The sequence below is a fragment of the Notolabrus celidotus genome, chromosome 16 (genome assembly GCF_009762535.1).
Source record: "Notolabrus celidotus isolate fNotCel1 chromosome 16, fNotCel1.pri, whole genome shotgun sequence".
Taxonomy (NCBI): Eukaryota; Metazoa; Chordata; class Actinopteri; order Labriformes; family Labridae; genus Notolabrus; species Notolabrus celidotus.
This window is the reverse complement of record NC_048287.1, coordinates 9,977,005-10,003,637: the sequence shown is the minus strand read 5'-3', so window position 1 is coordinate 10,003,637 and position 26,633 is coordinate 9,977,005. Positions and strand designations below refer to the sequence as shown.

The 26,633-nt window shown below is 41.4% G+C and overlaps 1 protein-coding gene across 1 annotated transcript; it reads right to left on the bottom strand.

Moving 5' to 3' along the window:
- Positions 1-1,975: 1,975 nt before the first annotated feature.
- Positions 1,976-24,853, bottom strand: tent4a (terminal nucleotidyltransferase 4A). Its single transcript, XM_034704466.1, is given in 14 exon segments — positions 1,976-5,313; positions 5,564-5,737; positions 5,861-6,019; positions 6,346-6,527; positions 6,783-6,886; positions 6,973-7,099; positions 9,159-9,372; positions 9,584-9,712; positions 14,250-14,357; positions 16,999-17,119; positions 17,220-17,266; positions 20,613-20,736; positions 23,782-23,943; positions 23,945-24,853. Coding segments are annotated over 14 exon segments (2,451 nt in total). The 5' UTR covers positions 24,580-24,853; the 3' UTR covers positions 1,976-5,148.
- Between the last annotated feature and the right edge of the window lie 1,780 nt (positions 24,854-26,633).

The window sequence follows — 26,633 nt, the reverse complement described above, 5'->3', positions numbered from 1 at the left end:
CCTTTTCATAAGTTACTCTAAATAAATTAAGTCTAAGATGCACCGGTGGATGAACAGATACATCTTTAACTATTGTTAATGGGTTGAATGAATATGTGTTGAGAAAAAGGGGTCCCTCTTTGTATTAACACCACTGAAAATGATCTCTCCCGTCTTGTTCTGGGTTAACAGTCTTTAAACTCTTACCATTTCATTTAGTTACAGCAGTCAAAGTAGCTGCTGATGCTCTGAAAAATCCATCATGCCCTACATCAAGGTTGCCCAAAGTGTGGGTCATGAACCCCTGAGGGTTGCAAGACACTAAATGGGGGTCATGAGACGTCTTGAAGTAATCTAAAATTGCATATTTTACCCATTATTGTAAAAAAATATTGATAAAAATGGTCGTTAAATTTGAAATAAACCTGGCGAATAAGATAAAAAATAATTTGTTTTCTGCCTTTCTGTGTTGCCTCCTGTTTCTTTGATGAGTCCTGAGGTTAGGGTTAGTGAACAGTTAATTAACAAACACATCAGTTCTGGTGTGAGGCTGAGTACAGTATGCATGTCAGTCTTTCCTAGTTAACATGCAACCTTGTGAATTTAATTACAAATATCTGTTGTAGTAAACAACCAAATTGTCTGTACTCACAAATAAAGTGTGTTAGAGACCATCATAGTCACAGTACCCCGCAGGTTGTTCAGGGATATTTAGAACTGATGCAGTGTGCAGATCTGTAATGTACAGAGCCATCACAATCTGGAATAATTTACAAGTTATCATAGTTGAAGCAGCCAGTAAGGCCAGTTTTAAAATAACTCCAACATTAATGATCATCAGTGAACACTTATGGTTGATTTGAATTTGATGTTATGTTATGTAATGTATCTTGATAATAATTCATGGGAACATGTATATTTCATTCATTATTCACTTCTTTGAAATGTTTGTTGTATTTTATGTATATTTTGTATGTAACATTTGGTGTATGTGGACCCCTGGTAGAGTAGCTGCTGTTAGTGGGAGCTAATGTGAATAAAGGATAAAGGATAAGTAGCAGCAGGTTAATTCATAACAGCACAGGAAACACAGCCACATGTGCATGTAGGTAGACTAATTTTCTGCAGACCAGTTAAATGAAGTATGAAACATCATTTAACCACTTTGAGGGACAATGTGGGTTGCAGGTCTGAGGCACCTTTATTTTGGGGGTCAGAGATACAGAGCCAACAACCTGCTAGTAGCTGAACTTTAAGCCCCCACAGGACACCCAACATTAACTATGCCCCAGCAATAGTTGATTACTGCTACTGAACTCGCTATTCAACAGCTCCTTCAAATGCAGCAAAGCACGCTAATAACAACTGCAAACACATAAATTAACTTATAACAACAATCTACTTTATAACCTTATCAAATGTGACACCAGAGGTAACTAAAATTTGGGAACCACTGCCCTACACCAGAGGTTCCCAAAATGGGGGTCACAAGACACAAATGGGGGGTCGTGATATGCCTTCCAAAACATAATCAAAATCTAGAATGATCTAAAATTGCATGTTTTATCCATTGTTGTAAACATATATACAAAAAAACAGTTGCTGAATTTGCGATAAAACCATGCAAATAAAAAACATTTCCTTCTTTACTTTGTTGCCATATGAGCCCTGAGGAAATGATGCTTTCTATAGTGTTTATTAAATGAAAACTAAATATGTAGGTTTTTGGATTGGCCAACTAGTTCTTGCGAGCGACTCTGAGCAACATCAAACCACCTCAGGACAATGAGTTGTCTGCAGAGTCTGGCACTGTTATTTTGGGGGTCGTGGCCCTGAACGTTTGGGAACCCCTGCCCTACATGACGAACGCTTGATTCCAGACAACCACAGCACTATTACATGGATATTTACACCTACATGTTTCTTAGTTTGGCTCCCAGAAGGGCACAAAAACTAATTTTAATAATGCTGTAGGACAAAAGAAAACACATGGACAGGCAGTTTTAAAATGTTTATTAAAAAATAAAATAGAAAAAAATATATTTACATAAAAATGTCAAGAAAACAAAAACAAAAGCTGGGCTGTGGTTCCCACTGGCCACCAGTAGCTAGGTGTCCATTTGGAGGTCCACTGCTCACATGAACCAGCCAGGACATAGAGGGGCTGCCACCTTTCTTAAAACAGCAGCTGCTAGTTTAAAATCCCTCATTGTATCCCAATGGGGGTAATATTACATTGCATCTACATGTACATGTGTATGCCAAATCTCAGTGGGCCTCACCACTCTCTCCTTATCCCATTAGTCTCAACTTCTCTGAAGAAGTGAAGGCAATGTGGCAGCGCACAACCCAGCCCTTTGTTCTATCATTTCCACCACTACTGGCTTGATCGAAAGTGACAAGAGTAAATTGAACAGAGAGAGTCAACTGTGTAGGACCACTGAGATGCACAGAGATTTTAATCCATACAGACTTCCTTGGATACTGCATGTCAAGTCTTTGTTGTGAAGATGCAGGCAACTCTAACCCAGTCAACCACCTTCCATTACCAATTTCATCATCGTAGCTGGTTCTGATGTTTCTAAAAGCAGACATGGCTGTCAGAAGTGCAGTTTGAAAGGCCTTAAAGGGCCGGTTTAATACATCAAAAATTTGCTTTAGTCCAATTAACACGGGGCTAGGATTGCATAATCATTACTGGAAAGGAAAGGTTGAATGAATAAGACAGTGGAGCTTGGTTCATCTAAAAACAAAACTGCCTTCCTGCTGGTCTGCTGCATTCATAATGTGTTCTGGTCAAATCATTAACCGGAGGAATTTCTCTGTGGTGTGAGCTGATGATAACCTCATAATTTTAATTGCCTGTGAGCAACCAGTCAATACCTTTCATCTGAGATTGAATTGATGCTAGATGTAGTTTGACGTGGTGTCAGAGTTGCCATGGAGTAAACAGAAATAGTGATACAGTTCTGAACAGTGTCAGTAAAAAAAGGGAAAGAATTGTTGGTGGACACTTTGCTCACACTGACGTGCACCTGCAGAGTGCAAGTCGCTGTCTGGGTGCACTGGCTCATGAAATGTGGAGTGTCTGATTAAAAAACCTGTGGTGTCATGAGTCTCAATACTTTCTCACACACATTTCACTATGTCACACACTACACAGACCCAGACCCAATCACTGACATTAACATCCCCCAGTCTTTACATTTGACGGATACATGTACAAAACTAGATTTTGAAATATGTCAGGACCTTTGTACAAACACAGGGGTGTCAGAGGATGGGGTTGTAGTTCACATGAGCTGGCTTGGGAGTCGGACAGCGAGTGACTTTACTGTCCGACGAGCCATGTTTGTCATTTTGGAAAAATAACCGGGAGGACGAGAGTTGACATGACAATTTCAATGATCCACTTGCATAGTAATAACACCAGCGTGTGTAGTGTTCTGGGCAAGTCACAGCCCTCGACAGTCCTGTCTGTGAGTGTGTGTATTTCTGTGACACTGTGTGCTCGCTGAAAACGACATACACACACTCAAAGTAAACACAAAGAAAGGCATTGCAAACAATTAGCGGAAGTACCTGGCAATCAAATGTACACGATTCCTGAATGGAATCAAAAAATAATTCCCTTTCACGAGGGCCCTTGGTTTTGGGAGACTCCCCGCTCTCTCCCGCTTTCCTTTGTCCAGGACAATAAAGGTGAAAACCTTATCACTGAGCATCGTAGTGTTGGTCTACACAGATTTTACAGCTGTACGTAAAGGTCAACCTCCGCCCTGGGATTAGTTATTTCACAACCAAGTTTCTCCACCAGAGAGAGAGAAAGAGGATTTCTCTGACATGAAATCAGCGGCTTCTGCCACCAAACCCTAATCTTGATCTTCAAATTCAAGTCAGATAAGGTGTAGCCTTCTTGGCCTCAACCTTCCTACAACATTTTATAAAAATAGACAAGCATGAAAATGAAAACACAACAGCATATATGTTCAACAGAATGGGTTCTCTCAGAACAAAATCCTGCACCGTCTGGAGGCTCTTCTTTCAAAATCGCCTCCAGAGAGAAAGGTGGCTGAGGAAAAATAACTAGCAGGCCGATGCCAGCCTTCCCCTGACTGACAAAATATGGCAACAGCACAGCCCCACAGAGGGACACACATACACACACCACAAACACCCACACACACACAGGGAGTCATACACAAACAACTCTGTAATCACTGCTAAAGCTCGATCTGCTCAGGGGCTCCCTCCTTTTGGGACGTCTCTCAAGATATCCAAGGGTGTTATTTCCATCCCCGACTTAGACTACTGGACTGAGGAACAAAACTTCCATGAGGAATTTCATGTCTAGCTCGTCCATTGTCACAAGACGGGCGAAGGAAAGCTTTAAGGGACATCGAGATAAAAGTTTCCCTTTCTGATCACGCTGCTTTCTATCAAACGGAAAAACACAAGCTACAGAGGAAGAGAAGAAGAGAAGAGGGAGGTGAGGCTTGAACTGAGGTCCATCTTAACCTGATGACAGACAGGCACATACACTCCCTCACACCCACACATGCGCACGCACACACACACGCACACACAATCAACAAACAGACAGACATTCTCCCGAGATGCTGCCAGGGGAAAGGTATCGTAAACAAAATTTAAAATTCTACAAAAATAAAACCGTATAAAAATGCCTTTACATATACACACAAACAAAATTAAATAAGCAAAATAAAATTATTGCACCAAATGAAAACAGTTTGTTCTTAAGTGTATAAATTGTGAAAAAGAAGTAACACTAAACCACAGGCAGCTTGGCTGCAAGGGTCAAGACGAGGTCAAGTGAGCTTGGCAATGGCCTCTCCTCCAAGTCCCATAAAAACAAACAAAACGAGAAAAGAAAGACAGGAACTGACCTGAAACAAGCATGAGGAAAATTAAATACTGAAAGTAACATAATAACAAACACCTGAACCAAAGTCATGCTGAATTGAAAAGCTAAGCAGGAGGAGGAGAAAGATGCAGGCTGTTGATCCAGGTGGTGGCAGCCCCAGAATGAAAAACTGCTGGTCTCTGGTCCTCTGTCTGCCAGTCCGTCCTCCTTCAGGACAAACGTAGAGCCAGGGTCTGAGCAGCCAGAGAGGAGAAAGAGGAAGAGTAGAGGAAGAGGAGTGGTTTCTATCTGCTGATGCTAACGGGTAGGCTGTCCCTCTTTCTGCGTCGCCAAGTGTTGCGGTGGTACTGTGTATGTGTGTGAGTGTGTGTGTGTCCGCGGTTAGCCAGCACAGGGTTGTTGACCAGCGGCGGGTTGTGGAAGCCCTTCACGTTGAACTTTACTCCGTTCTGAGGAGGAGAGGAGAGGAGAGGAGAGGAGAGGAGAGGAGAGGAGAGGAGAGGAGAGGAGAGGAGAGAGAGAGAGAGAGAGAGAGAGAGAGTGATTACTTAGTCAAACATGTTTTCATTTCTCTTCTGATGAGGCACCACAAATGGGATCATTTTTAACCCAATGAATCAGTAGATTGATGTGTGTGTGTGTGTGTGTATGAAAGACAAGTATTCCTTGGCAGTGCGTTTGAGGCAGCCAGCAGCCTACCTTGTGTGTATGGCTGGAGTGGGGGCTGGGCGGAGGCTGGGGGCTGGAGGGGGCAGGGGGATGAGCATGGGCTGGGGGGGGCATGTGGAAGAAGGGAGGGAGCCCGGTGTCTATACACACCTGTCTGCCAGGTAGGGAGTGCATTGTTAGACCACCGGGCAGTGAGACGCGAGCCTGAAGGACACAAAGTCAGAGTGTTAATCACAAGAAACACTCCAAAGCATGTTTTTCTTGTTGAATTAAATGATGTATACGTCCTACACAAACATCATGATTGTCCTTCATGACTCTACCTACCTGTGATCCTGGATGCATGAGGAGGTGGTGGTGGTGTCCTCCCATGGCTGGCTTGCCCATGTTAAGGCCTGGTGGCAAAGCGAGGCCCAGAGGCCGGAAAGATGGGTATGGTGGCAGAGCTGGTGGAGGGACTGGGCACGGCAGCGCTGAATCAGAGTCCTGGAACATCATAAAAAAAAATAAGAGACTATGAGGGATGTTGTGTTTGCTCGACTGTAGCTACTGTATGCTTCTATAAGAGCTCTCTGAAGGGAATGCACTTAACTAAGCAATAATTTCATCAGGGAATAAAATCTAGTGAGTGGTGCTTTATTATGTTAGATGACCACAAGAGATTGTCGTAGTGTGACAAAGAGGCTTCTTAGAGCAAATTGCAAGGTCTGCAACACCTGATCAGTTAGCCATGGATGTTTTCTCTCAGGAGTTCAATAGAGTAGCTGTTACATCAGTGGAATATTTCCTATGTGAAAATTAACAGTTCTTACGTTGTCTGATCCGGACAGCGAGGACACTGAGGAGGCTGAAGAGTGCTGCTGTGGGCTGGAGATGGACATGGGAGAGTCAGTGCTGTGGGGTGACACAGAGTCTCTTTGCTGCTCCTCTGACCCGACACCGCCTCCCAGCACACAGGGCTCCTGCTCTGATACGGTCTCCTTGGGGGGTGAAACTGTTCACAAAACATGCAAGGCTCAGTTACATCAAATCTGCATACTTTGTACACTTGATTGTAATACTAGTACATGCAAAGCTTACTTTTTAAGTGCATACTTTTTATCACTCAACAAGATTTCTACTATATTTATGAATCTGTGACTCTGGTTTCTGAAGCTGACCAGATAGTTTATCCTGCACTCCTTTTTCAGACTTGGTTTCAAGACATGATGAGGAAAAAACAGGCAGCTAAAAGTCTCAGGAACCTTACCTCTGTTGTCTGTTCGAGCCAGATCTCTGCCCCCCCACTTCTTAATGATCCATTCCCTGTAATCGATCACTTCCTGTGTCAACCTGATTATTCTTCCCAGGGTGCTGCAGGTAAAGAACAGAAGGCGTTCTAAACAGCAGCGCTTTTATGCAAGACAATCTTCGGGTCGTTAAATGGATTGAAAACTTACCTTTCAGAGTCTTTGTTGGGATATGACCGTGCGAGCGGGGAAACAGCGTGACTCAAGACAGTGTAGGCGTAGTCAAACACCTGTTTGACGTGCATGGCGCCATAGGAACCCCTTCCTACATCATTACCTGCATTGAGTACAGACAAACAATAAAACAGTAGTAAATATTAATGATTATTTTATGAATGAGACCAGGAGCCTCTTTGATAATCTTACTTGTTAATACTTTGCTCTTAAATTTTGATCAACCCTTCCCCTGCTGTGAGACACAACACACTCCTAAGTGTGTCAGCTAAAATAAGATGTGCCACTGCCATTTGCCGAAGTTACCACTGGATGGCACTAAAAGAGGGTTTTTTTTTAACAAGGGTTACTGAGAGTTCAGGTTCTTACTGGCACAAAAGAAGTAAGAAGTTGTTCTGAGGCTTCTGATAACACTGATCCATGGTAAAAATATAAAAATGACATCAATATTTCTTGTTATAGTTAAAGTGTCCCCTCACTGTGCAAGGTTCAGTTATTGCTGGTGAATTTGAGGGAATTTACACAAACACTACTCACATGGAGTTTAAGATGTTTGGCTTTCAGATGAAATTTCAGAATTGCACCTAAAATGTTGCACCTTTTGTTGTAGTAACGATTGCATACTTCTACTTACACGCCCTACTTTCATGATATAATCTCACTGCAGCATGAACTTTTTACGTTTTCTATAAATGTCACCTGGAATTTAAGCATCCCTAACTTTTTGTGAGTAGTGTAAAGGCTTAGGTACTGAAAACCAGTTCCATTTTGGAGCCGGCTCCAAATTTCTCAGATTTGCAGATTAGATAGGGAACTTGCATTTCTGTTCCACTTTTCGGTTCCTAACAGAGACACAATCTTTCAGGATTAAAACTCAGTAAGAATTCTGCAATCCACAGAATTTTTTTCTCATCTGCCAGGAGGACCTGCTGTTTCGCAGAACATTGTTGACATGCTGCGTCACACATGACATAAAGTTGCGATAGGAGGAACATGGTTGACAAACTTTCGAAACTTTGGCTAAGCACAAGAGGGGAAGCAGGTGGATTATGACATTTACTTTCACACGATGTGTGACTTTGAGGGAATGCTCTGTCTTCGATGTGCTGTGGTCTCATGTTTATAAAAACGCCCCAGCTGCAGCTGTAGTAACGTCCCGTCACACTCAGGGACAAAACACAAATAAGCTTGTGTTCACATTTATATTGAGGTAAAAAAATCATTTAAAAAGTATTTAAAATAAGTTTTTGTTAGATACAAGATCCTGTTGTGCAGAAACTCTGTTCACTTTAGAGATGAAGGGCGAGATGAACGAAAGTGGGGGATAGTCTCTGTGCAGCTCAAGATTTGTGGTGATGGGATTACACCTCTATTCAAACGTTTAGTCTCCAGTGTTTAGGTGTGCAAAATGCATTATGTATGATGATAATAGTTCATATTCTAATGTGTTTTTGATATTTTTTTCTTTCATTTCTTTAAATAATTATGGTTTGTAAAATTCCTTGATCCATCCTGCTAAGATATAGAGATGTTTAATGAAGGAAAAAAGAAAATCCACTTCACAGATGACAGTTTTCAGAACCTAAAAGTCCGAACAATAAAGGCAGACTAAGTTTTGCTCTTGAAGTATATATATATATTTTTTTTTACTCTCCAAAAATAATGGAATCGAAAAGAACCAGAATCGGAATCGATAAAATTAAAACGGTACCCAACCCAAGAAGTGTATTTGTATTAGGGATGGGCATTTCAAGCATTAAACAGTATTCCACAGTCGCTACTAACAATCACTGATTATTTGAATAGTTCCTCACCCCCCTGCAGACATTATGAGAGAGAGAGAGAGAGAGAGAGAGAGAGAGAGAGAGAGAGAGAGAGAGAGAGAGAGAGAGAGAGAGAGAGCTGCACCAATTTTACTGTCAGCGGGCACTTATGCATTCTTATGTTGTTTGGAATGTTGTAATTTCATTATTGAATGTCAAAAATTGAACAGCTTTCAGATGGCCTACAGCCACTGTCAGGCGTTTTTCTATTATGGAACGAACACCCGAACATTTGAAAATCACGACTCATCCCTACTTGGTATAATAATTCACACACAGATTTAGTGTGGGAACATCAACAGTCACTCAATCGTTGTGTAATGTGAGAGAAAAACCCACCTGGAAGCAGTGGGTCCTCTATGCACAGCATGGATGGCCTGTATCCATTTTTCATGGCCTTCATGAGCTCTTCTTTGGCGATGTATGCACCTCCGTTTTTGATCCGAATCCCTGTTTTCAAGTAGTTGAAATGGCGTCCGTACAACTCAAAGAACTCGATCAGCAATACGCCCAAATTCTCATTGGGATTTCTGGCATCAATACGAGGATGGAGCTGAAGGGAAAACACAAGGAGACAATTAATGTCTATGCTCAACACTGGATGTGTGCGTATTGCAACTAATGGTTTCTTCCCAATCTTTCTCAACTGCTTAAACTACCAATATTAAAAACACTATGTGAAATACAGACTGTTGCATACTTTTTCTGCCAATAACAATCTTACAGTTTCACAAACACTGACTGCTGTCCCAATCTTACTATACCTGCAGGAAGCTGATGACCATGAGGATGAGGCTGTAGGAGCTGATTCCCCCTGTGAAGACTTCGTTCAGATCTCTCTGCAGCAGAAACTGCTTCAGCACAAAGATCAGATAAGGCAGCACTGGATACATCTAAAAAAAAAGAAAGGGAAGAAAAAGAGAGACATTTGAGAATTGTTGATTCAGTCAAACTTTGGATTAAGTAGAGAGGCAAGAGGGTGACGGAGAGAATCCTAAGAAGAGAAAAGGTAGATTTAAATTTGGCTCAGGTTCTTTTTGAGCGTCTCCCTGGGATTAATGATAAGATGTTTAGAGTTCAATGATGGAGATACGACTCTTACTGTTGTCAAAGTGAAGAGAATATTTCATTCAAATAAGAGAGATCCAAATGTGTTGTTTAGATTTGCTTGATTTATGATTCAGTAAAAGGTGATTTGATTCAAGGGAAATCACTGTTTCCTGATTGAATCCTGGTTATCGTGACAGGATTCAGCAACTATTACACGTTCTTTTGTAAGCATTACATAGACAAAGTGTTTAAACTGTCAGGAATAGAGTGCTCAATAAAAACAATGTTCCTTTTATATCAAGGAAATTAGTCTGGAAGAGTTAATATTGACCTTTATGTGTACTGTAAAAAGGTCAATATTATCAACTATTCTTCAGTGAAATTAATTGTGATGTACTCTCGTGGAATATGGGAATATGTCAGAACTTGTGCTCAAGCTAACAGTAAATGCGATTCATGATGCTCTTCACAGTCTGTGCATAAGGGAACCATCAGGAGGCTTATATTAGAGGATCTGAAGGACCTGGAGAGAGGAGAAGGCTCAGTAATGAAGACACAAAGTAGTCTGTGCCGACTTTAAAACTGATCGCAATTTACTCAAGAAGTTGCTCTGGTTTAGGGATGGCAAAAGTTGGATAAAACATCTTGATAAGGACCTGAAGGGTTTTAGCTTTAAGGTAATCAGGGTTTGGCTTTGTTGGAAGGAGCACAGAGCAAGTGGAGAGACACTTTTAATGTGAGGTATTCTAGGACCAATACAGTCTCAAACAGGATGCAGGTCAAGGGGGCAGACGGCAGAATCTTTGTCTGAACAGTCTCTGTGAGTGAGGCTAAATAAAACTGTTGGATGAGGATTGACTGGAGAGAACAAAAGAGAGACTGCAGGTTTCTGGAGGGAGCTATGTTGTCTCCTTTAATCTGTTGTCTTCATCAATGAAGACCTCTTCTTCACATTTAGCTAACGACACATCTTGGCTGGGTTTGGGATGGGGGCAGGTAAGAGATCTTCTACTAAAGAGGGCCTTATGGTTACGGCTCTTCGGGGAGATTAGATCAGGAAAATGTTTTGCTTTGACTGCCTCATCTGTTTGTTGGTATTTTGACAGCTGATCCCTTCAGATTTCAAAGGAAACTGTGAGCTTATCCCACTTCCACTTAAGCTCAGCTATTCTTCATTCCCAACTTAGTGTTTTAGATGTGTCATTAAGCAGAGGATGGGATTTAAGGGTCTGGGCTTCTTCATATTTAGAAGACGGAAGAAGTGCCAATGTTACAAGTACATGGAGGAGTCATTTCAAACAGGAAAACCACACAATGACAGATAATCAAGAGTTCAGTCAAAGCCAGGCATGATATATAAGAGGAGTTCTACATATTGTGTGATGAAGATTGTTTTAGGCTTCCGGGAGTGATTTATAAGGACTTTATTTTAATCTCAAATCTACAGTACTTTCAAATCTGAGCAATAATAGAAGCTCAGGGGCGATGTTGGCATAGCGGTTTAAGTGCAAACCCCATATACAGAGGCTAAAGTCCTTGTTGCAGCGGTCTCAGGTTCGACTCCAGGCCTAGACTATTGCTGCATGTCATCCCCCTTTCTCTAATCCCTACATTTTCTGTCTCTCTTCAGCTGTCCTACCAAATAAAAGACAAACATGCCCAAAAAAATGACTTAAAAAAAGAATAGAATCTGAATGGTGGGGATTTAAGCATTGAAAAAAGAACACTATACTACTAAACTATACAGATATAGTTGTGTTACAAGCTCAATAAGTGAACTAAGCGAAAGCAAGTTACGCTAGGTTTCATTTATTCACAAAAGTCCTCCAACTTCACTGCTTAACAGCATAAATGTCTGAGGGAGAATGTCTGGAGACTGCCTTGCCAAAAAGTACAAGGTCGTGGTGGGGAGGTGAGGGGGTGGGGCTTTCTGCTTGAAGCTTGGCACAGAAGGTGGTTATGACGCAGAATCCCATCTTTGTGATGTTTTGACAACATTCATCTAATAATCCTTCGACAGGCCGTTCATTTTCAGTCACGGCACTGTGCATGGATAAACAGCAGAGATGTTCAAAGAGAGCCAAGTGAAATTCACATTGTGAAGGGAACGGACAGAAATATGAAAACAGGAAAAAAAAAACCTGTGAACAGTAGAAGGAGAGTGTTCATCAGTTGTGTTAAGATCTGTAGTGTTCTTCTGGAAAGTAGTAACAGTTTGTACCATAGTTAGATATGAGTGTTACCCTAAACCATAGACTGTATAAAAATGGATGGAGCATTCGTGACGTCACCAATCTGGTTCTGAAGCGCTGTTTTGAAACCAATTGTCAGCCATATTGGAAATGCTGAACAATACCAAACTTTGTCTGAGCTAGTGTGAGGTAAAGAGGCGGGCCTTTAGCCTTTTCGCTAACAGCTACAGGGTGCCCGCCTGTCAATCAAGTCAGCCATGTCCTTATTTGGGCAAAACTCATAAGTTTAATATCTTCAAAAACTAATTGACAGAAATGAGCTATTCGGACGTACAGTAAACTGTATTTTGAACCAGGCTGTAAACATGTTTATTTCTGCTGTAAAGATCTTCTTTATGAATTGGTGTGTATGTGGTTTCCGGTGTTCTTGCAGCCAGCCTCAAGTGGTCGCTCGATGAACTGCAGTTTTTAGCACATCCGAATTGGCTTCATTTTTTAAATAGAATTGCTGCTTTCCCTAAGCGCACTGCATAATAATTCTTTGAGCCTCCAAATGGGCTTCACTTTTTAAGAAGGCGTTTAATTGACTTTTCAAGAGACTGTAACTTCATTGTATGTAGGAAGGCCAAAGAGTCTGGGAATGGATATTGGACATATTCCTTTTTACTAATGATAAGGAAGCACATGCTCCTGGAAACTACTGGAGTGCAAGTCTTTGACAGTAAAGCAGCAGGACTTGTTAGAGTTTTTAAACAGGCTTTTAAAAGTACACTGCTCCATCTGTCTGCATTGGAACCTGACGCATGAGGATTAACTTTGAGATGACCTTTTTATGACAAGACTGCACTGGAGTCTGCTACACCCAGACATTAACATCAGCCACTTTTGAATTGATGCTGAGTGTTGTTGTCAACCCTCAGGCCGGGACATGTATTCAGAGAGAAACTGCAACACCAAAAAAATGTAACAACAATAACAACGGACCAACGCCAAAACCTGACAACATGCTGGAACATCAGCACCTGGAATTCCTCTCTACAGCTGTGACTAAGGCAGGTAGAGATCCACCTTCAGCAGGAATTCTGTCTGAGCCACGGGGTGGATTGCACTTTCACTGAGTAGAATTGGCAACAAGGTTTTCAGCATCATGCAGACCGAGTTTAATGTAAGTGGAGATTATACTGAGCAAGGTTGCTTGGGTCTGTTCCAGCTTCATTTTGGAAATGAGACCAGCCAATACATGATTGGAGAGAAAAGAAGTGTGATGTCTTAAACTGCTGGCTCGCCTATTTCTCTACGTGAATTTCCAACGCTCCGAGTTTGAGCCCTCAATAAAATAGTAATCATGAGACTCCTCTGGTGTTTTTTTTATTTTTCAAATGTTCAACATGACCTCTTCCTGCACTTGTCTCCATCTTCATGCTTCTTGTAATGTTTGCTCTGGCTGGGGTGCACTTAGTTCAAAGACATCTATTCAAAAACTCTATCAGGCTTTACAATGTAAACATTGCAATAGAATTTCTGTATGTCAATCAAAAACTTCTACTCTCAATCAGTGTTAATTTTGGCAGCTATTTTAGTTTTAGTCTTAGTCCATAGATGAAAACGCCTGTTAGTTTTAGTCACATTCTAGTCTTTGATTTTTCTCAAAACACTTTCTATCTTTAAAATATTTCATGCAGTTGGTATCATGTAATCAGATATTGGTATCACGGTGGTTGTACCGAATGGATGTGTCTCAGTCACCAACACACATCAGGGGTGAAAATCATCAATGAAAATGAGACCGATTCAGAAGCGGGGAGAGCTGGTTCACACAGCACACCTGCTGCAGGTAGTGACCAAGCTAACACTGCTTACCCTCAAATAATAATCCAGCCTGTCACAGGAATGCATCGCTTGTTTTTTGAAAGATTAGAAGCACGGGGGAAAATATGGATTTGAATGTCCCACTGTCTGCCACTGACGTTTTTGTCTCGTTAACAAAAACAAAACATGCCTTATTCAGTTTTTATTATCACTGATTTACTTCAGCTTGTCATGGTCATTGTCTTGAAATAAAGGGTCGACGAACATTTATCGTCATAATTTTCAGTAATTAAATGAACACTGCTCTCATTTAAAGAATACACAAAGACACAGTGTGATAATCACTGAGCCAGACACAACCATTACAGGTTAACCTCACCTTTACATAATCTTTGATGAAGCTTGCCGCCTTCACTCCAGTCTCCACATTGAAACTGATGTCCACCTTCACCTCAGTCTCCTGGTCTGTCAGTTTTATGATTGGCACCTTGAAGGAGAGAAAATGTAATCTGTGATCAAACATATTGGTGAAGTCATTAGTCATTAAAACTGTCACTGTGGGAGAAACCTGAGGGAGAAAACAAAAAGTACTTCCCGATTGACAGTCTTTGAGGGGAAATCTAAATTCAGACATGGACTACTTATTATCTCGTCAGTCAAGACGACTTTGCAGCTAGCGGTGGTTTGCCTGGACATGTGCACACCCCACAGGATGACTGAGTATTCTACTAAACTTCACCTCTGTGGAGGGGACTACACTACTAAGTAACCTTTAAGGTGGAAGTTATTTTTAGACACAAGTAATTCTTAAACACTAGAAACAGACTTGAAATATTCTATTTGGCATCTGACAGAAGACTGTGCGTATTCAGCTAAACAGGAACAATGAGCACACAATCGTCAGTGTGCACCACAGATCATGCAAACAGATGGAAGACACTAATTGAGCATTTTCTTTTCCTGTAACATTTCCATGGAGATAAAATAGAGAGGGAGCCAATGCTTTATAATGTTCCCTATTTGAAGTCCAGAGGAGTTTTTGAGGGATTTAAAAAGAGCTACCAAATTTAGGGTTTGGCCGAGTACATTCCAACTGGTTTCCTATTAACTAAAGCTACAATATTTATCACTTCCTGTGAAATCTAAACCCCTTTGGACGACTGAAATTAACCATCACACAACTGTGCCACAAAGTCAATATTGCATCAGTGTAAAAGGAATCTTGAATAGATTTTTAATCAAGCCGCCGATGTGTTTGATAAACATCTGTTGTTACAAACCGCTAAGGCAGTGCTTCACAAAGTGTGGGCCGCAAGAGGTCCAAGAGAAGTCGACTGTATGAGCCTTCTGTACCATCCAGCATGATTGATTACTATAAACCTCCACAGACGGCATATTTAGACTGTGTGGACGATCAGAAATAGCCGTGGCGGCATTTTTGTTCAGGTGGTAGTACCAGAATTAAAGACATCATCATGTGACATATCTGGTGCAACATGGGCAACCTGAGCTTCAGTACACCCTCAGTCATGTAATGTATCTGCCTTCTTGCTTATGGTCAGCACTACAGATTAACAAAAACAACAAAACAAACAACTGCATTCAAATAACATCTTTTGAACAGATAAATAACCGGAACAATACTCATATTTAATGTGTTTAAAAAACGAACAACTGACTAAATAGGATTAGCACTCAGTCATGCACAAGGCATGATGGGAAACAAGGCGTGACACGTTTCTTCACACTGACTGTAGCTGGTTGGAAGCAGGCTATCTATATTTACCCAACACTTTTAGCATTTAGCCCTTCCCGTGTGTACATGCCACGAGCATAGAGAGAGAACAGGGTCTCCACATGCTTGACAGGAAAACACACATGGAGAGGGAGAGGGAGAGAGAGAGAGAGAGGGAGAGAGAGAGAGAGAGAGAGAGCGAGAGCGAGAGCGAGAGAGAGAGTCCCTCATGTAAATGTACTGGTTGAAGTGTCTCCTGTTTAATAAAGATCCTGTAATGTCACTGTGTCAATCCCTTCTAAGTGCTTCTGTTAGCATTGATGTCGTTCAGTACCACATTGGTTTTGATTATCATGATGCGCTCTCATTAACACCAACGCTCCTCTTCATGCTGCTAACTTGCTGCTGTGAGAACAGAAGGTGAAAATAATTCAGAACGCAAGTTGAGCTTTGGTGACGACTTCATAAAATATACAGCTGATGAAGCCAACAGGGCTGACACATCACTGTGTGTGTGTGTGTGTGTGTGTGTGTGTGTGTGTGTGTGTGTGTGTGTGTGTGTGTGTGTGTGTGTGTGTGTGTGTGTGTGTGTGTGTAACCCTTTGTAAGCCTTAAGAAAATATAACATTAAAGGTCTTAAGGGTGACAAAAATGGTCGCTGCTTTAAACTGATCTACATATGTCTGACATTAATGAAACTTTCTAATATTTCTATAAAATCTTTTAATCCACTTTAGTAGTAATGAGACATACTAAATATTCACAAAATTTATACTTAACCTTTTGATTACCATGGATAATGTGCCAGAGGTGGGAATATGTGGTTTCCATCAGGGCATTTTTCCCATAAGGAATTAATTACTCCGATTTTGGCAACACACACACACACACACACACACACCTTCTAGACATCTGAAGGTATGCAGTGAACACAACAAAGGCTGAACCCATTTGCCCTTAGGTACTCATATAGCAGAATTTATGCCCCTACAGGATCATAAAATGTGTGTTTTGAATGGGTTTCAATGCAGCCATTTTTGTCCTAATACCACCAACGTGAGTAATGTTTGCACACTGAATGGCAATAGAGCTATCATAACATATGTGTAAAAATCACGTAATTGACCCAAAAACTCCAGTTTTTAATATCATGCCCCTAGGTTAGAAAAAACATTAAAAAATAATAGTGGAAATTTGAGATTGACCTAAAATGAGCTGCAGCTTACAGAGGGTTTGGATTTTTGATTCGACCCCAGAGTAATTTTGTATTTTAAGTGGGCTACAGTACTCTTGAGTTTGAGAAAGGCGGCACTAAGGTTTCACATATTGAACTTTATCAACCCGTCTGAAAACCAGAAGATCTGAGAAACATGCCCCAGTTGTTGTTACTCACTGTAGCCTTGTCCAGCACTTTGATAGAGAAAGGCTCTGCCACATTATGCTTGCGGAGAGCTTGTTCCAGCTCTTGCAGTGGGGGGCGCTCCCACTTCCCAAAAACCACCAGGTCAATGTCACTGAGAGCAAAAGAACAGACAGAATGTTAGAACACTAGCAAGCAAAACACACCATTAAGAAATGTAACAGGTTGTCTTGTGTCATAAACTAGAGTCTTACCTTGTTGGAAGGTACAGGCCTGTGCTGAAGCTGCCAAATATTTGAACCTGGAGAGAAGAATGTTGAAGGACTATTAAAAGGATGACCAACATGAAATAAAACAATCTGTTATTCAGTAGCTTTAGGGTTAAGTACTCAATAGGTTTGGCTCTGTGTACGAATAGTGCAACGCCCATTTGTCATGATGATGTCCAATTCATATCCAGTTCAAACTACGGGAAACTAGGTATTTCAGCGTTCCGCTTCAGAAGCAGTGATCCCTGCCAAGTTAGGTAAGGTGCCAAATTGAGCGTACAATAGTGAGGGAAAAGAATGCTGTGTTTTGGAGGCTGCAAGTGAAAGCTCTCCAAAAGGAAGCAGAGTAGAGTTCTTTCCCTTTCCGTCTGCTAAATACGACAAGGCAATAGCACAAAGACAGGCCCAGATTGATAGGTTGAAATGAAAAGGGAGGCTGGTACAAATCAGGGACTTGATCCATTTACCTGACAATCTGGCTCACAGAGGAAGGGGGAAGACTGGCAGCCAACAAATCACCACAGTGCATGGTTTACATGATTAAGTAATGAGAGGGGCATTACATCAACCCTGCAATTGAGGATCCAACGTCACTGTTTCTGCACATACTGAGTTAAATTAAATAAGGGTCCTAATGTCCCCAAAAACCTGAGATAGAAGGGGTAGATGGGCAGTGAGAGCCAGTGTATCCCAGGGGTTATCAAGTAAGCACCTATCTTCACCGGTGTTTCGCTAAGCTACGCCCAAGACACCTCAGGGATGTTAGCAGGCCCCTAATAGCCCCCAAAACCTAGCAAAGAAAAGAGTCTGTGGAGAGATGTTATACTACAAGTTTTTTCTCCCAAATCCACCTGCATGTCCTAATCGTTAGCACTCTTTAGGTGGCCTTACTTGTGCCTGCTCAAAAACCTACCTTCTTTTAACACCTGGCTGTGTCACTGTGTTTACAATCCTGGGACAGTCTAACCATACAACCTGACAGATATGCCTGAAAGTTGCCGTCTCTATGGGCACGATGGGTCTACTCAGAACCTCAGGCTCCTCAGGTTCTGAGGTGATGGCAGCACATCGTAAGAAGCCTCGAACAGTAATCCACACCTCCCAGTTAAGCTTCCTTTCCTCTACACTTTTCCAGTTCGTCCCCTGTCCCTGCTTAGCCTGAGAAACATCCATTGTACGCCTTATGACTTCCTCTTGTTGACGTACCTGCTCCATTACCAACTTCCTCCTTTTTTTTAGGACCTGTTTTGTTCCACACCGGCTTGTATGAGATAAGCCCCAAGCCCCTGTTGACCTTTCTGCACATTCCCAACCAGAGCTGCCTTTGCATCCTGTGCTGCATCTCTTAGGGTCCATTTCCTACCTCTGGTTGGATTTGGAATGAACTTACTACATGTCGTATCTTTGCTCTCAGATTGCAACATCTCAGCCCTGACCGGCACACTTGAACTCCTCTGTTAAGCTAGTTTTTGGTAGCTGAAGTAAGCCTCACGCAATGCCACACTACTAGGACACAGGGGAACTCCTAACCATTTCCTAATAAACGAGTTTAACAACCTCTTGACTTACCACCTTTAAAATTGGTTTATAAACTGACAGTGGTCACATCAATCCAGGGAATAGACAGGGATGCAAACAACATAGCTTCAACTTGCCCTCTTTCTTTCTTATCGCCTCTGCTACATCGTTCCTTCAGGTCCCCATTGTACCACCTACCCAAACTCATCACTGACTTTCCCCTGATGGATGATATTTCTTCCTCGTCTACATAAAGCCTCCTCTCCTTTAACTTCCCTCTGAGCAGTGAGATGCTTCTTGATTTATTTGGCTTAATCTTCATCCTCACCCAGTTTACATTCTCATCTAACTTCTTTAAAATATCATTTAGAACAATTAATTTCCAGTACTTTAAGAGATTTGAACTCTGTGGCCTGTCAGTCTGTAAAGTAGAGGACACACTGCTTAACTATATTAAAAATACACTAATAGCAAATATGACACGAGCATGAATAACAGATTCATGACCTGGACATGCTGCTTCAAGAAGTTCCGTGACCAGTTGAGAAAAGTGTTTGTTTATAAGTCTTAAGCTGAAAGAATGGCATCTTTACACTTTGTTTTTGTTTATGGATTCTACAAAGAAGATATCACAAATAAATATGTGACATTTAGATGCTCTTGTTTGAAGGATTTTTAAGGACCAGCATGCCTAACTTTTTCCCCCATTTCCAGGCTTTCTGCCAAGAAAAGCTAGCTGGCTGATGTTGACAGGGCTAGGAACTGCCTGGAAATATTACTGCATTATATTTAGACTAAATCCTGATACATTAAATAGATCTTCAATTCTGGGATATCCTCGAAACACTCTTGAATACTTTGCTTTTAGTTCATGCAATCAATCTGATGTGATGTTTGAGTACGCCCTTTAATGTATGTTTGAAGGAAAAACTTTTTAAAAAACTGAAAAAATGTGCTCTTTCTGTACGCAGAAAGGCAGTTAGTACAGTGAAGTCAAATTTTGCAAAACAGTACTTTCAAAACAGGTGATTCAAAAACGGACTGTTAAAGGCTGTCATATGAAAGTTAAGGATGACAATGTGTGGGCATACAAACTAAAAGGTAATATTCATTATGGTTTAAGCTTGACACAAACAGAACACAAAGAAACACAAAAAAGGAGTCAAGAGAAACCTATTCACCACCGTCTGTCTGTTCGTCTCTGTGCTTGACTGTCCAAGAGTATTCTAACATGTGATTGATTGTGTTTCCTGCTTTCTGTTAGGACACATCCTAACATACATCTAAGCCTCTGAAATTGTCACTTAACCTCTGAGCTTAACTTCGTCTGTCGCTCTCCCCTGGTCCTAACCAGTTCGATTCCCTCTAGATGCTTTAACCACCCAATCTTCACATGACAATTGAACGAGTTAGTGTGTGCAAACAGCGATATTTTCCAACATCAAACATTTACTTTGAGTCTGGCAGAAATCCAAGCAGCTATAGAAGAGTTAAATGTCCCACTACTGAATTTCTTTAAAAAATTGGACCAAACATTTTATCCAACTTTGTGAATTCTGACCCATGTAGCTGACCTCATGTGAATCGAAAGCTGCTGATACAGATGTTGAGAGAAAGTATATGCATGTGGAATAAATTGGTGTTCACTTGTACTACCACTGTCTCAAGTAAAGAAACAAAATTATTTAAGTTTTCTAATTATAAGGATTTTCGAGCAATCTGGCATCAGTCTGTTAGTATGCCAGCAATTCCTCCTCCAAGACTGGACAGATGATGTTAAGAATATTCTCTCAGATTCATCAAGGATCTTGAAGGGGGGATTTGATCCAAATAATTAAGAGGCATGTGTGTGTAACTTACATCTGCAGTGGGCCACAGCTCCTTGATGATCTTCTCTATCCGGGTCACAACCTCCTTCCTCATAGCTGCTTCCTCCGGGCGAGGGGACATGAAGTTGTAGAAGTCCATCACCTCCTCGTGGAGTCTGGTAAGAAAGAGGATGACACACAGAGGTTTCAGCTTAACACATCAACAGTTATTCAACACACACTCCAGTATGAAATGGATTGAGAGTGGGAACTGTGCAGGATGAGAAATGCACAATATGATTTGGCTTACATTTTGGAACAACAACAGAAAAAAACACACTCTCCAGATGGCCCAAGATATGCTTCCTGCTTATCACTGTTCTGCTTAACCCCATCATGCCAGAGCCAGACAAGCAAAGCAACAGATTTATATTTTGGTATGAAAAATATATCACAGTTTCTGATTTCTCTGCTTCTACACAACTTGACCTGTCAGATTCTCAAAGGAGAACTAATTGAAAGGAGGCACAACACTGGATCAATTATGTTGCATTCAAGTATGAGCAAAGAAAAGCACTAAAAACATAAAGATACCATCACTTTTCTGTTTTCTAAATAGGTTTTAGAAGACCTTAAAAAAGAGGGCTTGGTTAAACTAAGACAGCCGTGTTGTTGTGGGTTTGTTTGGCAATATAGGAGCGCACACCGAGCACAGATATCTGATCAAGCCTCCGAACACTGCAACTCTGTTCGACCCTGTGGCCATTCATTTTTCTAGGAATGCATGCCATGATGTCAGTGTGAAATACAGAACAGGGAGACTGTCACAGTCAATTACCAGAGCCCTGGAGGATATGCAGTCAGCCCATGTGCCCACTGTTTGGTGAATGCACTTTGCCAATAAGTTAGGGCAGATCCATGCCAAAATCCCACCACTGATCAAACTGATCACCTTGAATTTATACCACATCACCACTGACTTCCATGTATCCAACCTGATACATCTATGTTTTTACTGTGTAAACACTGTTTTCTAATAACCCAAATTGTATCTCTGATCACTCCAGTATCAATGAACCATAAGTGTTCACAATTATGTGTATTTTTTTCTTTTTAATTTGGACAGCAAATCCCTCAATGTGAGACTTCAAAGGAGCCCCTGAAGGCGACATACTGCAAGATAAGTCAGTGCACAAGCCATAACTTGCTTTAGAGAGCATGTACAGCCACAAACACAAGGAGACAAAGCAGTGTGATACCTATTTACTGTTTGCAGAGAAAACCCCAAACAGCTTCAGTTATCTTATGTTTAAAGCTTGGGAAAACTTGCATCAAGCATGGGCAAGTGCTTTAATTCCTTGTATAGAAAAGTCCCACACCAGTGCAACCAGACATTAAAAATATCACAAAGCCCTGCAACACATTGGGAAAATGTGTTCTTTGAGTAAAATCGCTAAAACATATTATTAGTTATTATTAATATATGGGTCATGTATTATTTTATGTTTCGGTATCTCAAACCCTGAAAAAGTAAATGTGAGCAAGTGAACTGACTTAAAACACAATTTAAAAAAGTATTTGAAGAATGAGAAGTTCAAATTAAAACACCATGGCATGATTTTACAGATGAGAGCTTAGATATAAACATAGTTTTAGAAACATCAACAGTTTAAAGGCTCATAAGAGTATTAAAAAACTTTTATTTGGCAATTTGCATGTTCTCAAATATCAGGTGGCACAAACGTAGTCATGGGCCTTTTATTTTGAAATTAATTAGTTTTTTTAGGCTTGTTTGTCAATGACACATATCACAATTACTATTATATTACTATTATTATTTCAAGACCCACATAGTTTCAGTTTTTCTATCTTATGTTTGTAGTATATTCAGTTTTTGTATTCTCTGTTTGTAGCATTTTTCTGTTCTTGTGTTTCATGTTTGTTGCATTTTCAGTTTTGTATTTCATGTATATTTTGTATGTTATGTTTGTTTTATGTTGACCCCAGGAAGAATAGCTGCTGCGTTAGTGGCAGCTAATGGGGATCTGAATAAAGGATTAAAGGTTTATATTTTGTACTAAATAGCAATAATATGAGTTCAAGCTAGAAACATAAACCCCATTATACTTGAACTTAAGCTGTGTAAATGAAGATCTTTACTTTGGACACATACTTTTAAAAAGGACATGTGTACACCGAGGTTAACTATTGATAAAGATAAAGATCTATAAAAGGAATAAAGTAAAATCAGAGTGCATTCACTGTTACTCAAATCACATTTCTTCGGTACATAGTATGCTCTGCTTCATACTAAGAATAGTTACTATTTACTTGTATCCAGTGCAATAAAATGCAGTGAAATCTACTGAAAAGTGCAATTCAAAATGTTCTCCTTTGTACTAAAAGTTGTATCATCATGTCCCTGTGAGCAGATTGGTTTTATGATAAAGCAATCAGAAACTGTGCAGACACAATGAAGCTTGCCCTGCAGTAGATGGGCAGCTAAGTACTTTATGGAACATTTAACAATCCACTATTTAACAGTCAAGTGTTACCCAACTCCATTAGAAAAAGTGTGGACAAGTCCTCCTTTAATGGACTCCTCTGAAGTGTTGAAAAATAACATTTCTGGTTGCGATTTATTTGACTGAGAGGTGTTTTATTGCTGGTTTCGTAACTTAAATTTTGTGGTGAGACGGGCAACCGTTATCCAAGCATGCTATGCTACTTCGTCATGCTAACTGTAACAATAAGTGACAAAGCAGCGATACATCCGGTGTAATGCTTTTAAATACATGATTAAACAAAAAACAGGGACTTTAAATTATATACATGATGAATTTAAAACACTACAGTCAAACTTGTTTTGTTATTGTGCTTTTTGACAAGTATGTTGTGAGTTTTTTGACGGCATAATTCAAACTTTGCCAGACTGAAACACACACTTCCGGTCTCCCTGTGCTCGACTGTCGTGCTCTTTACGCAACTGACGTTAGTGCGTAACGGTGCGTTTCTAACGCTAGATATCAAACTACAGTTACACGAAAACGTCAAAATATTACAACGATGGTAAACACAAATACATAAATTAACATGTTATACCGCCATGCTTCATATAGCATGACGATGGCCTCGAACCAGAAATCAGTAGACAATTGTTAACGTAAGATTTGTACGCTTTTCAGCCCAGAGGCAGTCAACAGTTAACCAGATCCACTCACCCGAGGACTCCGGGGTTGTACTTCCTCGTCTTCCAGGGTGTCCAAGTGCTCGCATAATTGCCATTAGTGCAGTTAGAAAGCAAGTAATTCATCCCATAAGTGCTCGCTTTGTTGTCACTTTTCCTCCGGCCTGGGTGGTGTGTGTGATTTCCAGGTAGAGAGGGTTTGGACCTGATGGCGCTTTACGCAAATCTGCTGTGGATTGAACGCCGGGTGCTCCTGTAGGTGACGGTGATGATGGTGGTAAAGGTTGACATTGTTGTCAATACTGTCGCTCACATTAAAAAGCAGATTGGCACCCCCGACGTTTTTATTAATATTTCCTGTTACGTTTCCAATCATAGTCCTATCAAGTGAGCAGCTGGAAGGGGGGCTATCCGCCCCGGATTCCCGTGAGGAGGACGAAGAGAAGACAGATCCCGTCTTCTGGGGCAGGGCTTTTCCCTCACCTGGTTCAGTGGCACTAGCCGTGGTGATGGAGTTGTGTACGTTCCCGTTTGACAGCGCTATCCCCAGCGAGGACATCGCAGTGCCGTTAATTCCAGTAGTGCCGTTCATGATGCTGTGATGGCTGCTGCTGCCGCTGCTGCTGCAAAGACTCTTGCTTGATGCCACCGCGCTCGCCACATTTTTCAGAACATCCAACGCAGCATAATTCACGCACTGGTTGTGGTTTTGATTGTGGAGCTGCTGAGCGGAGAGCGTCCGTACTCCCTGAGAGGTCTCCCAGACGTGCATCCATAAGGCGTTCGCAGGTCCTTTCTGTTCGGGCTGAATCCAAGCTACCCTCGGATCCATTCAACTTCTCTCTGGTAACCCCCCTGCGAGAGTCTAACTAATACTACCGAGTCCGTCGTGAGTCTGTGTCGCTTCCTGACCTGTTACAGGTCGCTTCTCTGTCCGGGGTAAAGAAAGGGGGAGTATTTAGACATTAAACCGAATTAGGACCATTTATAAAGTGGCCCATTTACACCGCTAGCTGGAAAAAAAGCTAGCCGTTTCCTACGGGAATTCAATATGGCGTATTCTCTTCAAATCCACGCGCATGCGCCTTACGAGGGGTTTTTAAATAATGACTGCGCCCCCCATCCTCCCACTCCCTCATCACTCCGGTCGGTTGATGAATTGCACTAACAAAATATTTGAATTTTCATTTGATAAATATTTAATGGAACAACAACCGAAGCACACGTTGAAACGTCCAAGATTAATAAAGGTCCCGTGGTTCCTCAGGTCTTGAAGCTGCGAATGAGAACCCAGTGGTTCTGACGCACTGTCTCCACCTCCCGGCCGTCACCAGTGGGTGGGTTCATAGGGGATCCCCCCATCAATATGAGGCAGCTAGATAGTGGCTGAATATTGCAGGACTGACAGATAACGTCCCCAAATAGCCATGCGGATATATTGGCACACATTTAAAATTAAAGAAGAATAGTCTGTCTGTCTGTCTGTCTGTCTGTCTGTCTGTCTGTCTGTCCATCCGTCCATCCATCCATCCATCTATCTATCTATCTATCTATCTATCTATCTATCTATCTATCTATCTATCTATCTATCTATCTATCTATCTATCTATCAAATTGGCCTGAATAACAATCACTGCCCCTCCTTAGTATGCTTGTCACATAGAATTCATTTTGTATTCTACAGGGTAATACAGACGTTTTTCTCCCACTATTTAGGTGTAAATTGAGCTTCCTCTTTTCCCGTTTATTACTGCAGATGGACCCTGTGGCCAATTAATCAAAATACTTATTTTCAAGGGGCGGTATCTACCCAGCAGGTGGTGTTGATCATTCCAGACCCACTACTAGCTATCTCCCAGGCCATTAAGCTGGTGGAGAAGGCAAAAATCAGTACCTTCTGATATGCATGTAAGAGAGAGACTGAGAGAGCGTCTTGCATAATGTCCACCCCCAACCACTTCTACTCACGTGCAGCATGTGACAGAGTCAAGGAAAACCCCCAGAGCAAACTATGTGCCAGCTAGGATATGTTGCTCTCTGAATAACACACTCAGGCATACACACAGCTGCTCACTCCCTCTGAAAGCCTGTAGAAATCTATCTAACAGCTTCCTTCTCTCTCTCTCTCTCTCTCTCTCTGTCTTACACTGTATCAAACACAAGCGTCTGTGTGACACACCAGATTAAATGGGTTATTTCTCTCATATCTGGTGTCACAGTCTCAGCTTTAGCCTAACCCCGACACTGACTCTGTATGTGTGTGTGTGTGTGTGTGCGTGTGAGTGTGTATGTGTGTGTGTGTGTGTGTTTGCCTGGGTGCGATTTACAGGCTGGTTTGCCTCACTGTCAGCTTTAACGGGATTACTACATTGGTGATGACTGGACCAAAGCTGACAGATGCCTTACATACACACATAAACATACACCTGCCCGCATGAAAACATAGACAGGGCTAGAGGAGTCCACAGTTCGCTCTCAGGCCTAACAATAATAGCAGAAAATATGATGAAGGCAGGCAGTAGACTGAGCATGCATGTGACTGGAATGATAATGAGGCCGCAACATGTTCCAGTTGTTTAACCCACATTAGCCTTTATTTCAACAGCCATTTCACATTTTTACACATGGTTATTCTGCCCGCGGAGTCAGTCCTGCACTGCAGGGTCATAGAGTGTACAAAGCAACAAGGAAAGTGTAACAGCTGGCTTAGCTAGCATCATTCACTCGCTTGGTACCAGCTCCAGCAGGTTCAGAACTGCAGGATTGTCCTTCCTGTTGTTTTAGAGAGGGGGTTAAAGGAGTCTTGTGTCTAAGTACATATATCTACTGTCACAGAAAGACCACAGGAGGGAATGGCTTCAGAAAATAACCACTGTGAGTTTCACA